This window comes from Octopus bimaculoides, chromosome 26 (genome assembly GCF_046866305.1).
Source record: "Octopus bimaculoides isolate indiv1 chromosome 26, ASM4686630v1, whole genome shotgun sequence".
NCBI classification, from domain to species: domain Eukaryota; kingdom Metazoa; phylum Mollusca; class Cephalopoda; order Octopoda; family Octopodidae; genus Octopus; species Octopus bimaculoides.
In genome coordinates this window covers 28,024,540-28,039,059 of record NC_142953.1, presented here as the reverse complement: position 1 = coordinate 28,039,059, position 14,520 = coordinate 28,024,540, and the positions used below count along the sequence as shown (strand labels likewise).

Sequence of the window (14,520 nt, the reverse complement as noted above, 5' to 3'; positions counted from 1 at the left end):
TCTCTCTCTCTCTCTTTCTCTCTCTTTCTCTCTCTACATACATACATACATACATACATATATATATATATATATATATATATATATATATATATATATATATATATATATATATATATGAGGTCGGGTGTAAACAAAATATTAACTGAGCATGAAGTTGATCTATCATGGTTAAAATGGAATTCTACTTACGTGTGCATCTGTTTATTTATCGTTTTTTTTTTCTCATCTGTCTCTTTTGTTGCTACGCTGTTGAATACGTGGGTGAGAATTTGGTGCAGTTGCTTCGGTTGTTGTGATATATTTACTGTGTCGTCATATCATTAAAAAAAATTAAATGGAAACAAATTCGACCGTATATAGATTTACTTTCAAAGCAATGTTCCAGTAAATCACAAACCTCTTTCTATTCTAAATATAAATCATTCTGCATCTGTTTGACCTCATTTAAAGCTGCACGTTGTGACTCTGACGGGTCTTCTGTTGCTGTATAATTAGATCACTCGACCACAGTGTGACAGACGATGCTCAGAGGAAGTGGGTAGGTGTGTGCAAGGTGGTTGAATTGATATGCAGCTCTCTTATGTTTACTGAAGAATTTCTTTTAGAATTTCTTTGCTCTAATTATTTTAAATCGTCAACAAATTACTTAAAGGGCTGTGGCAATTGTATGAAGGGGAGTTGGCATTATTAGCCAAATTTTGGAATCAAAATATGGCAGCAGAGAAAGAGTAATATTTTGGCCCCAAAACCATTCTTCGTCTTTAGAAATGTTCTGCTTTAGTTGAGTCTCTCAGATTTCTTCTTGCTGACCTAATAAATTGCAGCTATGAATGCAAGTATAAAGTTACAAAACATTTTCAAAAAATATCAAGGAATGACTTGGAATACAAGAACAGTTGAAATTGGTACTGCTGAAAATTTTTGCATCTTCACATTGTGGAGAGTGAACATTGGGACGAAATTCAAATGTATATGTGAATGATATCTCCATTTCTTTAAAACTTTTATTTCTTAAACGATGATTGGCATCGTATCATAAATTGATCCCCATAATTGAAACTGAAATCTACATTAAATCTCTGAATCCACATGAATTCAGAAGGGATCGTCATGGGCTGCGAGTTTGGACATAGAAAACTGAAGATAATCAAGTTATAAAGTTAATTCGATAAAGTTGGACAGCCGGGTTTAGATTGTATTTCTGTCTTCGGAACTGCTGACCGGTTAGCGTTGATAAGGATCTCCATAGCATCACTTTTGTGAAGTTAATTGAACTTATTTTTATATGGTTTATTTCCCAATATGTTATTATCATCGTGTTTGTATCCCTCAAAAAAGAAAACAAAAATATTATCGAAAAATTGGATCCCTACAAATGCCATTTTCTTCATAGGTAATTCCATCAGGTTTAGCTGATTTCTTTCCTTTCTACTGATTCCATTGAAGAACACAAGAGACAAAGCTTGCAATTCACAGAGGAACTGAAAGTTCTAACAATATCATCAGTTGTATATGCACAGCAAACTTACTTGACCCGTTTGTAATAGCATAACCTTTATTAAGATGATATTCACCCCTGGATATTAGATTAACCCGTTGACAATAGCTTAACCACCTAATATTAATTTAATCCTTGAATATTAGATTTACTGCTTAGCATTAGATTAACCCCTGAACATTAGATTAAACCCTTCCGTGTAGACAACATTTGGCGTAAGTCTTCTTACATTTTCATTATGACGTCTACTTGTTGCTGATCTGGTAGATTCTTTTTGATCAGCAAATATTTTAAGATTCACTGGATCCCCAACTCTACTAAGAGCGACATATAGTAAGTACGGTCGAAGGCATGTAGATGCCGCACTTAGAAAGGCTTTGCCCTTGACTTTTGTTAATAGACATCGCAAAAGAAGGTCTCACTGGAAATTGGCGTCTTTTCAAAGTAAAGGGCAAATCGGTATGAGATGTTTGCAGAATAATGCAAGGAATCAAAAGTGTGCATCCTGCATCAACACCAGTTAGTTCACTTGCAGTTATTATATTATCTGACACTATAACGTGCGCCGTTGCAGTGCCCAATTCTCTGATCTAAGTTTCTTAGCAACATTATAGGAACACCCGTTTTTGATTTGATAATGTGGGGTGGCATGACACTTATATTAAGAGAATTCAGAAATTCAGGAAGATAGAAGGCAAATTGTTGATCTTCTGCAACGGAATCAATGCTCCTCAGAGTATATGTCTCACCTGGAAATTTCTGGATTATGTGGTAATTTAGATTGTCAAATTCTTTATTCTTTGTTGTTCATATTGCTCGTGATGATAACTGTTAGGCATTGTTAAAATTAACCTCTAAATCTTCATAAACATGGTTGATCAAATCTTCCTTGCTGTTGACTTGAAATTACCGAGGAATCTCTATTACATCATCAAATAATTGTCTTTGAACATTGGGGATTCTTCCATTACCAATTTGCAATAACCAAACAGAATGATATTCCAGTCGAGCTTGAGAGGTGTTATCATTAATCTGAGACAGGTTTGCACTCTCATATTAGTGGTGAGATGAAGTACTTCTCATTCGTGCCAAATTACGGATCTTTTCAAACATGCTCCAATTAGAGAAGACCCTTGTGTTTTTCGAACCACTGGAAGCATTTGACGGAAATCACCACCTAAAATTATCAATTTGCCGCCAAAGATCAAATCGTTGTTCATTATGTCCTTCAGGGTTCGATTCAGCGCTTCAAATATATAACGATGACACATGGGTGCCTCGTTCCAAACAATCAAGCGTGCACCGAGATATTCGCCCATAACTTGGTGACAGTTTGTCGTGGATAGCGGGTATAAATCCAAATTTTTAATATTTCTCTGAATATGGACGAACTGTTTTTTTATTTGAATCAAGCACGATGAGATTTCAATTCAAGCAAATTGTTTCAACAATTTCTTCAAAACGATTTCAGCATAAACTTTCGGAAAATATGCTCAAAAAGAAACAAAAAATATTCAGTGAATCTTCTCAGATGCAAAAGCCTTTGTATCAATGATAGAAGTTTTATCTTAACTTTTTCCTGAATTCACAAACTGACTGGTGGGAATAAAATGACCTGTTAATTATCGACTCTGTTCATATATATATATATATATATATATATATATATACGTGTGTGTGTATGTATGCGTTACCAGTAACATAAATATCTATCTATCTATCTATCTATCTATCTATCGTCTGTCTGTCTGTTTATCACTCTCTCTTTCTCTCTTTCTCTCTCTCTTTCTCTCGCTGCCTCTTTCTCTTCCTCCACTAAAGCTACCCATCACTTTCACTCCATTTCAACCCATTTCACACTATTCAATTCTTTCACCTCTCACCCCAACACCATTTTTTACCATACTCTGCAGCACCACATTTTTCTTGTGTACCTAGGTTTTTATCCCCCAGAGATAAAAGAGTCAATACTTTTATCTCTTGCACACATAAGTCTGTCTTCAGTTCATTTCTCCATTGGAATTAAGATGGCATTGCTTTCATTACTGACCAGTCCTATACTATATACACGCATGCACGCACGCACGCACACACAAACACACGCGCGCATCTGTAATTACCTACATGTTTTCACATACCACTAAATCGAAGGAAATAATCTATTCCCTCTTTAGTGACATCAGATCTTATGATTATGATGAACGTGTCCAAAATTTGATAAAACTGTCCACAGAAGTTATGTGAAGAATTTTTTTGTTAATAACTCATTCTCGAATTGCCTCCTTTCTCAATTAGTATACTAAACATTGTGTACAAAAGGTATAAATTCAACATAACCCTAGGCATGCCTCACCAAAATGTTACCATGGCCCACGTTGGGAATCACGGTAATATCTATTTACTGGTGGCTTTGGACAGATGGACGGACAGACGCGGCCAGGTATGACAATATTTGTATCTTATTTACACAAGGTGAGGTATAAAAATAACCAAACTTTCTATTTCATTCCCTCCTTTCCTCTATCTAATTACTGATCGCGTCGGAAAGACGGACGGACGCGGCTCATATCATAGTATAAGATTTCATTTAGAGATAAAACGCTCTAAATTACGAGGGTAGGGTGAAAAATTCATAGGCTGAATATGAAGGAGTGATTCTAGGGTTTTGAAATCTTGCATAATATAATTTCAAACCTTTAATTACATTCGTCTTCCTTTTCGGGCGAACTGATATCTGGGGACCATTTGATACTACCTCGTATGAAAGAACCACGTGAATACTTCAATGTTATCTGACACAGATACACACACACACACACACACACACACACACACACACACACACATGCACATGCACATGCATAGGTAAAGTATACTCTGTTGTGGTTTTGCATTTTCCTGACCTAAAATATGTCTAGTCATTGTTCGAATCCTGGAGGTTTTCATTGAACGATTTTTTGTATTTTTAATTACATCCTCTTTAAATTCGCATACTTCTACGCATAGTTTATGTATGTATGTATGTATGTATGCATCTATCTGTCTATTTATACGTGAAGGCGTAGCAATATGAAAAGAATTTAGTTTCTCAAAAACATGGTCCCAAGTTCAATCCCCAGCGTTGCAACTTGAGTAAATGTATTTTACAGTTGCTTCGGGTCGACGCCTTGTTTGTGGATGTGGAGGATAGAAACTGAAAGGGGCCTGCCACATTAACACACACATACATACACACAGAAACACACACATACGCGTTGTGTGTGTTTTTATGTGTGTACATATGTGTGTACATATGTGTAAATGTGTGTATGTGCGTGCGTGTGCGTGCGTGTGCGTGCGTGTGTATACGTGGGTGTGCGTGCGTGTGGATGTACGACGGTCTTCTTTCAGTATTTACGTCCCCAAATGAAGTCATTCGACAAACGAAATCGACAGAATATGCATTCTATCTATGATGTATCTATCTATCTATCTATCTATCTATCTATCTATCTATCTATCTATCTATCTATCAATCTATCTATCTATCTATCTATCTATCTATCTATCTATCTATCTATCTCGAACCACTACTCCGGAAGCTGGCGACACTGAGGGGTATCCCACGGGAGCTGGGTTGCGGGACGAGCGTGTCTGCATATGCGGACGATGTCACCGTCATAGTGTCGAGCGAAAAGCACGTCGAGATGCTAGGCGAGACACTTAAAGAATACGAAACGGTGACAGGAGCAAAAATTAACCCGGAAAAGTCTGTGGGTTTGTTACTCGGCACCTGGAGAAGCAAGCCCATACCGTCCAACAGCGACTCCGTAGTGGGACGCTGGACGGACGGACCGGTTAAACTGCTCGGGGTCTGGTTCAGTCCGGACCTCCAAATGGATAAGAACTGGGACGAGATCACCAGTAGAGTGATCAAAACTCAGCCAAACATGGGCCGAGAAAAAGTTATCTCTAAAAGGCCGGGCGGAGGTGGCTAATGTGTATATCGCATCAGTCATCGATTACCGCCTGACCGTCGTGCCTTGTCCTGATGCCACTATCACAAAACTAGAACGCATACTTTTCCACTTTCTGTGGAAAGGTGGCGTTCCGATGGTGAGGCGATCCATTTGCTGTCAACAACCATTACATGGAGGACTGGGGATGCCGTGGTTAATGATGCGCAGACATGCGCTGAGACTGCGGCATCTCTGGAACTTCATTGACGACGGTGAACAGGTGTGGGCGCCGTTTGTGAGGCACGCCTTCCCGCAGCTCGTCTCACTCACCGAACTGCAAACATGGATCAGGAAGAGACCGAAACTGGGCGATTGGCACCGCGAGTGTCGCCAAGCTCTACAACAGCTCTGCCGTCCGGTATCAAACTTGTGCAACTTCCAAACGACCAATGCGTTCTATAGAGGACTAGTGGAGGGGAAGTCTGACGACACTCTCGGGGCAAACCTGGGTGTCGACGAGAAATTCCTAACCCACCTTTTCAAGACGACGTTCGGGCCGGGGCCTATGGATAATTTCCAGAGATCCCTGGCTTGGCAATGCAATCGGGACGCACTATCAGTTCGAGAGAAGATCTACAGACACGGTTCGAAAACCACCGGACCGACCAGCTCGAGATGCGGTCAGAGCGACGAAACCGTTCTGCATGCACTCATGCAGTGTCCAGATATTTCAGAGCTGTGGACCTTCGTCGAACGGCTGTTGTCGCGTGTGGGACGAGCCCACTTATCAGCCGAGTCTATCGTGAATATTGTTCCGCCACCTTCCTTTAAACGGGAAGGAAAAACGGTGACAGAAAGAACAACTTCTTCAGTAGTTGTTGTGTGCCTAAAGCACAGTGGTGTATTTTTAGATCGCGAAATGTTGGGCATTTTCATCAAGTCAGAAGAGGATACTTCTTCGAAATATTTTTCAAAAACCTCACTTCTCGTTTTTGAAAGAGAGTTTTTCAACTTTTCAATCAATTTCAAGCAATCACCGGCTGTCGTGCCTGGACGCTGTAAGCTACGTGCCATTGGCTCACATACCTCAAATATATCCCCAGCGATTTTAATGCCGAACAAAATGGAAGCTTTGCCAGATTGTTTTTCAGCAACACCAGTTTCAACTGTTCTTTTATCCCAAGTCATTCCTTGATATTTAAAAAATATTGTTTTGTAACTTTATACTTGCATTCATAGCTGGAATTTATCATGTCAGCAACAAGAAATCTGAGAGACTCATCTAAAACAGAAAAAAACATTTCTAAAGACGTAGAATGGTTTTGGGGTCAAGATATTACTCTTTCTCTGCTGCCATATTTTGATGTCAAACTTTGACTAATAATGCTAAATCCCCTTCATACAATTTCCATAGCCTTTTAAGTCATTTGTTGACGATTTAGAATAATGTAGGCGAAGAAATTCTAAGAGAAGTTCTTCAGTAAACATAAGACAGCTGCATATCATTTCAACCACTTTGCACACACCTACACACTTCCTCTGAGCATCATCTGTCCCACTGTGGTCGAGCGAACTACTGGTATAGCAGCAGAAGACCCATCAGAATCACAACATGCAGCCTTAAATGAAGTCAGAATAATGGGAATCGTTTTTACATTTTGAATAGAACTTTGTGATTTACTGGAACATCGCTTTGAAAGTAAATCTATATACGGTCGAATTTATTTCCATTTACTTTTCCTCAATGACCTCATGACACAGTAAATATATAACAACAACCAAAGCAACTGCACCAAATTCTCACCCACATATTCAACAGGGTAGCAACAAAGGAGACAAATGAAAAAAAAACAAAACAATAAATAAACAGATGCACACGTAAGCAGAATTCCTGCCACAAATTTAACCATGATATATCAACTGCATGCTCAATTGATATCTTGTCTACATATGCGTATATACATACATACATACATATATATATATATATATATAGCTAGATAAATGTATGTATATATATATATATATATATATATATATATATATATATATATATATATATATATCTATATATATATATATATATATATATTTATATATATATATTTATATATATATATATATGTATTTATATATATGTATATATATATATATATATATATATATATATATATATATATATATATATATATATTATATATATATATATATATATATATATATATATATATATATATATATATATATATATATATATATATATATACTTACATATATATAACACTTTCGCTAGGTGTAAAAATCACCTAAGTGATATTAGATATCCGTAGAACTTACTGGTTTTTATTACGTGTATCAATAACAAAGTTTTCCAATAGGTAAATAAATACAAATAAACAAAGAGTTTATTAATTTATAAATATAAATAAGAAATGGAGACTGCTGTAATTTGTAAGATGTGCCATTTGTTTGTATAAAATATTTAAATTGAATTGAATTTATAATTGTTCAATTCATTGTTTTGCTTTCCATTTCTTAAATATATATATATATATATACAAAACATTTTTATATTATGTTTTCTCATTCGAATGCCCGTTCGCTAGTCTTATTGTGTTTATGTATTGTGTTTTCATTTTTTAATTTTTGAACGCTTTCAGTTTTTTCTTCTCCCAGCGTTTTAATGTTCCCTCTGTTCTCTTATGACATTTCCGCTGTTTTAAATGCTTGCACTCGCACCCACAATGATCCTTTGGAAACTTCACTCACATTCCTTCATGAACACATTATTCATTTTCCTACTTTCGGATAAAAATAAAATTAGCAGGTTTTAGGGTCATGCATCGAGTGACCTAGAGACCCGCATGGCTGAACGGCGGCAAAAATTCTGCTTTAAGCATTCCGTATAACCCCATAATGTTTCTTTTTAGTTTTGGGGATTTTCAGAAATCCTTTACGAATCTGTGTTCCACACATGTCTGTCACTCTGAAATAATGATGTTCTTCAGTATCTTTCTCCCAATAAACATATTTAATGGCCCATTGCTGGGATTTAAGCCAAGGATTTACTTAAATTGGCTTCCATCGCCTACCCCCACCGACATCCAACTCCCACTACCAAGGTTCATATTTTTTTTACCCGGCTTTAAGCATTTCATATAACTCCTCATAGCTTTTTCCTAGTTTTTGGAATTTTCTGAATATTTTAACGAATTTGTGTTCCACACACGAAAATTCATGTTTATGGAAAAACAAAATGTAAAAATATTGCGTTATTAGGGGTTATTTGGTTGTTATTTTCAGCACATCTCACGACCACCTGATACCCTCTTTGTCACTCTGAAGTAGTGATGTTGTTCAATATCGTTCTCCCCATGAACACATTCAATGGTCTATTGCTGGTATTTAAGCCAAACTTTTGGACTGTCCGTATTTTCAAATGATTTTTTAAAACAAAATCGAAAAATTAAAAATAAATTTGTTTTTCACAGTTGTATGAATTCCAATATGTAGAATAAAAGCTTGCAAAACATTTTTAAAAATTCCAAAGAATAAAATGCTATGAGGAATTACATTGCGTGCTTAAAACAGAATTCCGCCAAAACGATTTTGAAACATTTTATCAGCGTTGTTGACGATTTAAAATAATATAGGTGAAGAAATTCTAAAAGAAATCCTTCAGTCCACTTATTCCCCCCGCTACTCTCGTAACAGCCAGTCTACCTCCATCACCATCTTTCCTCCTGCCACCAACCGATCCCCACTGCTAACCTTCATATCGTTTCACCTGGTTCCCACCTCTCCCTCCATCACCAACCTTTACCCCAACCATCATCCTCTCCCAGTCTAAATCCTCATGCTGATCGAAATGATGCCCCCAGTTCACCCCCAAGCTGTCTTTTCTGCCCCTATACAAATCGCTATTTGAAGACCATCAAATGTCACTTGTGTAACCCATCACAGGAGCTTCGTTGGCATTACTAAGGTCCAGGCTGAAAGTTTTTCAAATTGGACATGCAACCAACGTCACTTCAGCTCCCACATACTTCCCGAGGCCGAACCTTGCTCTGATGTTCAGATTCATGTCAAGGATTTTGCAGCCGCCGTCCACATATTCATGACTGCAAACCGGTCATCAACACTTCAGTCCATTCGGTTATTGTATATCATTATGTATGCCTTACCAGAAGTCCTTGATAAACATGTGTTTGGTTAAAATTATGATCAAAGATACTCACTCATGTTAAAGCAATGGGCATACATACACAACTGTGCCCCACTGAGTCGTAAAAAAGTTTTTTCACAGAAGTGGGAGAAAAAGTTAAAGAAATTCACAAAAGTCGGTTTGTTTCCTCATGACTTTTTTTTGTTTTAAATGTGTGTTTTTAGATGAAAATTTCAACAAATACATTTTAGAGTGTGTAGATTACAATTATATCTGAATTTGATATGAGAATAAAATATAGTGGAATAGTACACATACGTCTTAAAACACATCAAGTCTATTGCTCACCAAATTCCAAGATAATCGAAGTTTCACACCATTTTTGCTCTCTATAGATATCATGGAGAACGAAAATGAGAGAAAGAACTCAAGAAATCTATATTGTGTGCTGATATAGCTACATAATGTTTCTTATTCTGCTGCAATCACTGAGGCTATGTTATGAAGAGAAGGGACTTAACTGCGTAGATCTCTATGTAACTGATACCAGGTGTTAGCTGATCATTGTATGTTTTCGTCACTGCCCATCCATTGTTTAACCATTGTGACAGCACTCTTGCTATCTGCTAGTTATGCTTGTGTTGTGTGTCTAGTCTGATGTCTATCTGCCATTTGTCTATAATTGCTAAAATGCACTGAATATTTTGTGGTGGCTTTGCTCAGAAAAAAAGCAAATAGAAGATACAATTGTTGTTAGATCCAGTTCCACACAAAATCTTGAATGGTGACATTTTTTTTATGGCATCGGTAATATTCCAGTGAGTAGCGATTATCATGTTGAACTGGTTTCTTTTCCTGGCTATAGTCATCCGGGGTTTTTTCTTAAATATTCCTGCTTCACAAATGAAAATGTAGAATGTCAACTTTGAAAAATGTGACGAAATGATACAAGACAGGTGTGTGCTGTGCCATGTTGAAGTACCTTAATACCGAAGATAGTAAATGAAGTCGTGAGCTGACAGAATTGTTAGCTGGATGAAATATTTAGCAGCATTTCACTCGTTGCTATGTTCTGAGTTCAAATTCTGCCGAGGTCGACTTTACCTTTCAACCTTTCGGGGTCGATAAAATAAGTATCATTTGAACACTGAGATCGGTGTAATCGACTCGTCCCCTCCCCCAAAATTGCTGCCCTTGTTGAAACATTTGAAACAATTATATTAAAGATAGTAATGACTATATATTACTCAGGTGTAAATACCTAGGTATAAGTAGAAAACTATTCAAAGTTCAGGAGATATAGATACAGAGAGTGGTACTAGGAATATAGGGGAGTAAATGTATTGATATAGGAAACTATTTACTATATTATGGGCTGCAGATATAATAGAAATAATACATTTCTAAATCTCTCAGAGAGATTTATGCAGTAGCAGCACAATAAAGTGATAGTATGTTGTCAACTTAATGTGACAGTCTCCATGAAAGGGAAGAATGCTACTGTTATTTAGCCCTAGGAAACACCGTTTCTTGTTGGACTTGACACAGAAAGCTTACTTATATAATTTTGTTCGTTATCTTTAAGATTTATAGGAGGATGTCATGGTAGGAAAGTTTCTGTTCTTTTATCAAAATTAAGGGATTTCACTATATTATTTCCTTGTTTATTGATACTAAATAAATCCGAATTTTGTGCCAGTTTGTAATCGTTATTTAGTTCTTTATAAGATAGAGGCTTGGAAATGATCGTCGTTATATGGATTTCACCTGAAACTCATGGGAGAAGTGTCTACCTAATGTGGATCCAAAGGAGTGACCAGCAATCCAAATAGACAGTAGCTTGGTAGACAAAGCCATGAAGGATATGAAGACAGGGAAAGCCCCCGGCCCATCAGGAATAAACGCTAAGATGCTTAAAATATCTAACGGTGTGGGTTATAGTATAGTCACTCGTATAGTCAATCAAGTTGTATACGAAGGACTAATATCCAATGAAAGGCAAAGGTGATGCCTTAGGTAGAAATAATTACAGAGATATCAAATTTTTGGATCAGGTGGTGAGAGTTACGGAAAGGGTCATAACCCAACTAATTAGGAAGAGAGTCTACAAGTTTGGTTTTGTGCCAGGGAGAAGGACCACTGATGCTTCATTCCTGTTACGGCAGCCGCAGGAGAAGTACCTAGCCAAAATTAAACCCCTGTACTTGGCTTTCAATGACATGGAGAAAACCTTTGATATGGTCCCCCACTCCCTTAATTTGATGGTCAATGCGAAAACTAGGGATAGACAAGTGGATAGACAGCGTTGCTATCAGTAAGGTGAGGGTCGGCAATGAGTATAGCGATGAATTCAGGGTACAAGTAGGGGTTCATCAAGAATCAGTCCACAGTCCCCTCTTGTTCATCATAGTCCTCCAGGCAATAACGGGAATTTAAGATGAGCTGCCCCTAGGAGCTTCTCTGTACTGATGTTCTTATAGTTGATTCCCCACCAGAACTAGAGAAGAAATGTTTTCGGATCCCTCCGTTTTAGATGTCGGAGATTACGAATATGCAAGAAATCACGTTTTCAAAATTTTAAATTCAATAAGCATATAGATATGTGTATAAAGAGATAGATAGATATGAATGTCTTCCTGGGACTAAAAACAACAGTAATACTGTCTTCTATAGGACCACCATATTTAGTTGACAAATATATTTTATGGATAAACGGACAGGGATAAATAGATAGACAGATAAATAAATAGATGAATAAGTTCAAAATTTAAAATTGGGGAGGGGTGAAATTTGAGCCCCTTATTAAACTTCATAACATTAATTATTAAACATTGTTTGTTTCTCATAAAATGGTGTATATTTAATTTACATTAAATTATTATTTACGATTATTTAAGGCAGATACAAGTAAAACGTAAATTCTTTTCATTTTAATGTTTTTGTCTGTATTTAATTTCGATTTGTATATGTTCGTCAATTCACTACGATCTCTTTAAAGTAAACAAAATCAAAAATTTATATTAGTGGTGGAGAGGAGGAGGTGAAATAATTTTTATTTTTCCATATTCGTAATCTCCGATATCTAAAACGTTGGAATCCGAAAAACATTTTTCGAAAAAAATGTATTTTTCAAGGAGAGGTATGAAACTGCATTAGCCCCGAAATTTCAAACATGGAAACAAGGTCTCAAAGAGTCTGAGAGTTAACCTAACAAAAACCAAAATCTTAGTGCATAGAAAGCGGACAGATCACAAATACTTTTGGGTAGATGGCTCTGCTCGATCTGAAGAAAAGGCGTATAAGAAGTGCAGCAATATCAAAGGAAGGTTAACAGGGAAAAATAGTCCTTGGGTGTGGAAGGTGGACAGGTACAATAAACATTAAAAATGTACAGAAAATAGACTCCATCAAATGCTAGTGGGGAAATTTAGAAGTAGTTAATAGCTTTCGCTATCTAAGTGACCAAACCAACAGTGGAGGTGGATGCTCTGAAAGCCTAGTTGCTAGAATAAGAATAGGTTGAGCAAAGTTCAGAGAGCTTCTAACTCTGTTGGTAACAAAGGATCTCTCCCTCAGAATGAAAGGCAGACTGTATGATGTCTGGGTGGGAACAGCCATGCTTCTCAACAGTGAAACATGGGATGTGACTGCAAGGGATATCTGAAGGCTTGAAAGAAATGAAGTGAGTATGCTTTGCAGTATGTGCAATGTCAGTGTGCCTGTACGATGATAGATATATATACCATCATCATCATTTAACGTCTGCTTTCCATGCTGGCATGGGTTGGAACGTTTGATTGGAGTTGGTAAGACCTTCCTAAATTTAATCACTCCAAGACTGTAATGGATGCTTTACATGTATGTATGTATGTATGTATGTATGTATGTATGTATGTATGTATGTATGTATGTATGAATACCCACATACATTCATACATTCATACATATATACATATATACATATATATACATCAATTATTCAGTTTTGAGCAATGTTCTAGAAGCCAGTTTATATATTAGAACAGCTTTGATGCAATAATATTGTGTCCAAACATTGAAAAAAAGCAGAACTTTCAATTTCGTAATCTCCACAACCCGCAAGCACAAGAATTTGACATGGTAAGAATTATAAAACAAGAATTATTCAATGGCTTAAAATATCAACTGACATTTGACAATATTCTGTTTTTTTTTTTGTGTTTTGCAGTTTATAAAATAGTTGAACAGATAAATGAAAAGAAATTAAAGACAATTCATCTCTAAGAATATTTGATACAGAAATTCCTTATTCTTTGGAAAAAACCTTTAAAAAGGAAAACTCACCATTTCTCCAGACTAACCAATTCTTTCCATCTCCTGCCATGCTGCTTCTTCCATATTGGAGTATTTTCCTCATTATTTCCCCCCATTTCATTGGTAAGTTCTCTTTATTATTTACTTTATTTGTGCAATCATCATGGTTGGCTGTGTATGGTCAAAATCTTTATTTCCCTCACCTGTGTTTTCCACTTGGTTTCAAATGTATTAATATCTTGAACAATAACCTCAACTCAACTAAATTTTAACACTTGGCCATTCACACCAGCCATCCGGTTCAAATATTCCAACTGATTTATGTTCAAACTGGCCATGTCTGGTCTCTCACACCTACCGTGCAATGTCATTCTAAAAATAAGCAATCAAATCATCGAAATCTTGACGCTACAAAAGAATGCATGATTAATTCAAAACAATGAGAATAAATAAGGATTACATTTGATAGAATAATCTGAATACTAAATGGTGAAAGAGTGGAATTTGGTAGGTGGCGCTACTGTGGCAGTGTATTGTAGAGTCCATTTCTGTCTCTCGTCTTGGGTGGTCAACTTCATCTATCGTTTGTTTCAACCTTTGTCATACCAAACTATCTGAGACTG

The 14,520-nt window shown here is 36.5% G+C and overlaps 2 protein-coding genes across 3 annotated transcripts in view; one reads left to right on the top strand and one right to left on the bottom strand.

Annotated features, from left to right (window-relative positions):
- The window catches only part of LOC106880589 (uncharacterized), a 32,734-nt gene extending 31,957 nt beyond the window's left edge, over positions 1-777 (bottom strand). Inside the window, exon 1 of the mRNA XM_014930593.3 lies at positions 193-777. The gene's annotated coding sequence lies outside the window, so the exon portion shown is untranslated. The remainder of the gene's footprint in view (positions 1-192) is intronic.
- LOC106880587 (uncharacterized) overlaps positions 1-14,520 on the top strand; it is a 68,198-nt gene that overhangs the window by 23,089 nt on the left and 30,589 nt on the right. The window contains exons 1-2 of one of the 2 annotated variants that reach the window (XM_052976991.2): positions 6,792-7,317; positions 13,812-14,020. In XM_052976991.2, the coding sequence (XP_052832951.1) occupies positions 13,966-14,020 (55 nt within the window). In that variant the 5' untranslated portion in view covers positions 6,792-7,317; positions 13,812-13,965. Of the gene's footprint in view, positions 1-6,791; positions 7,318-13,811; positions 14,021-14,520 lie in introns of those variants that run through there. The other variant, XM_052976990.2, reaches the window with a different exon arrangement.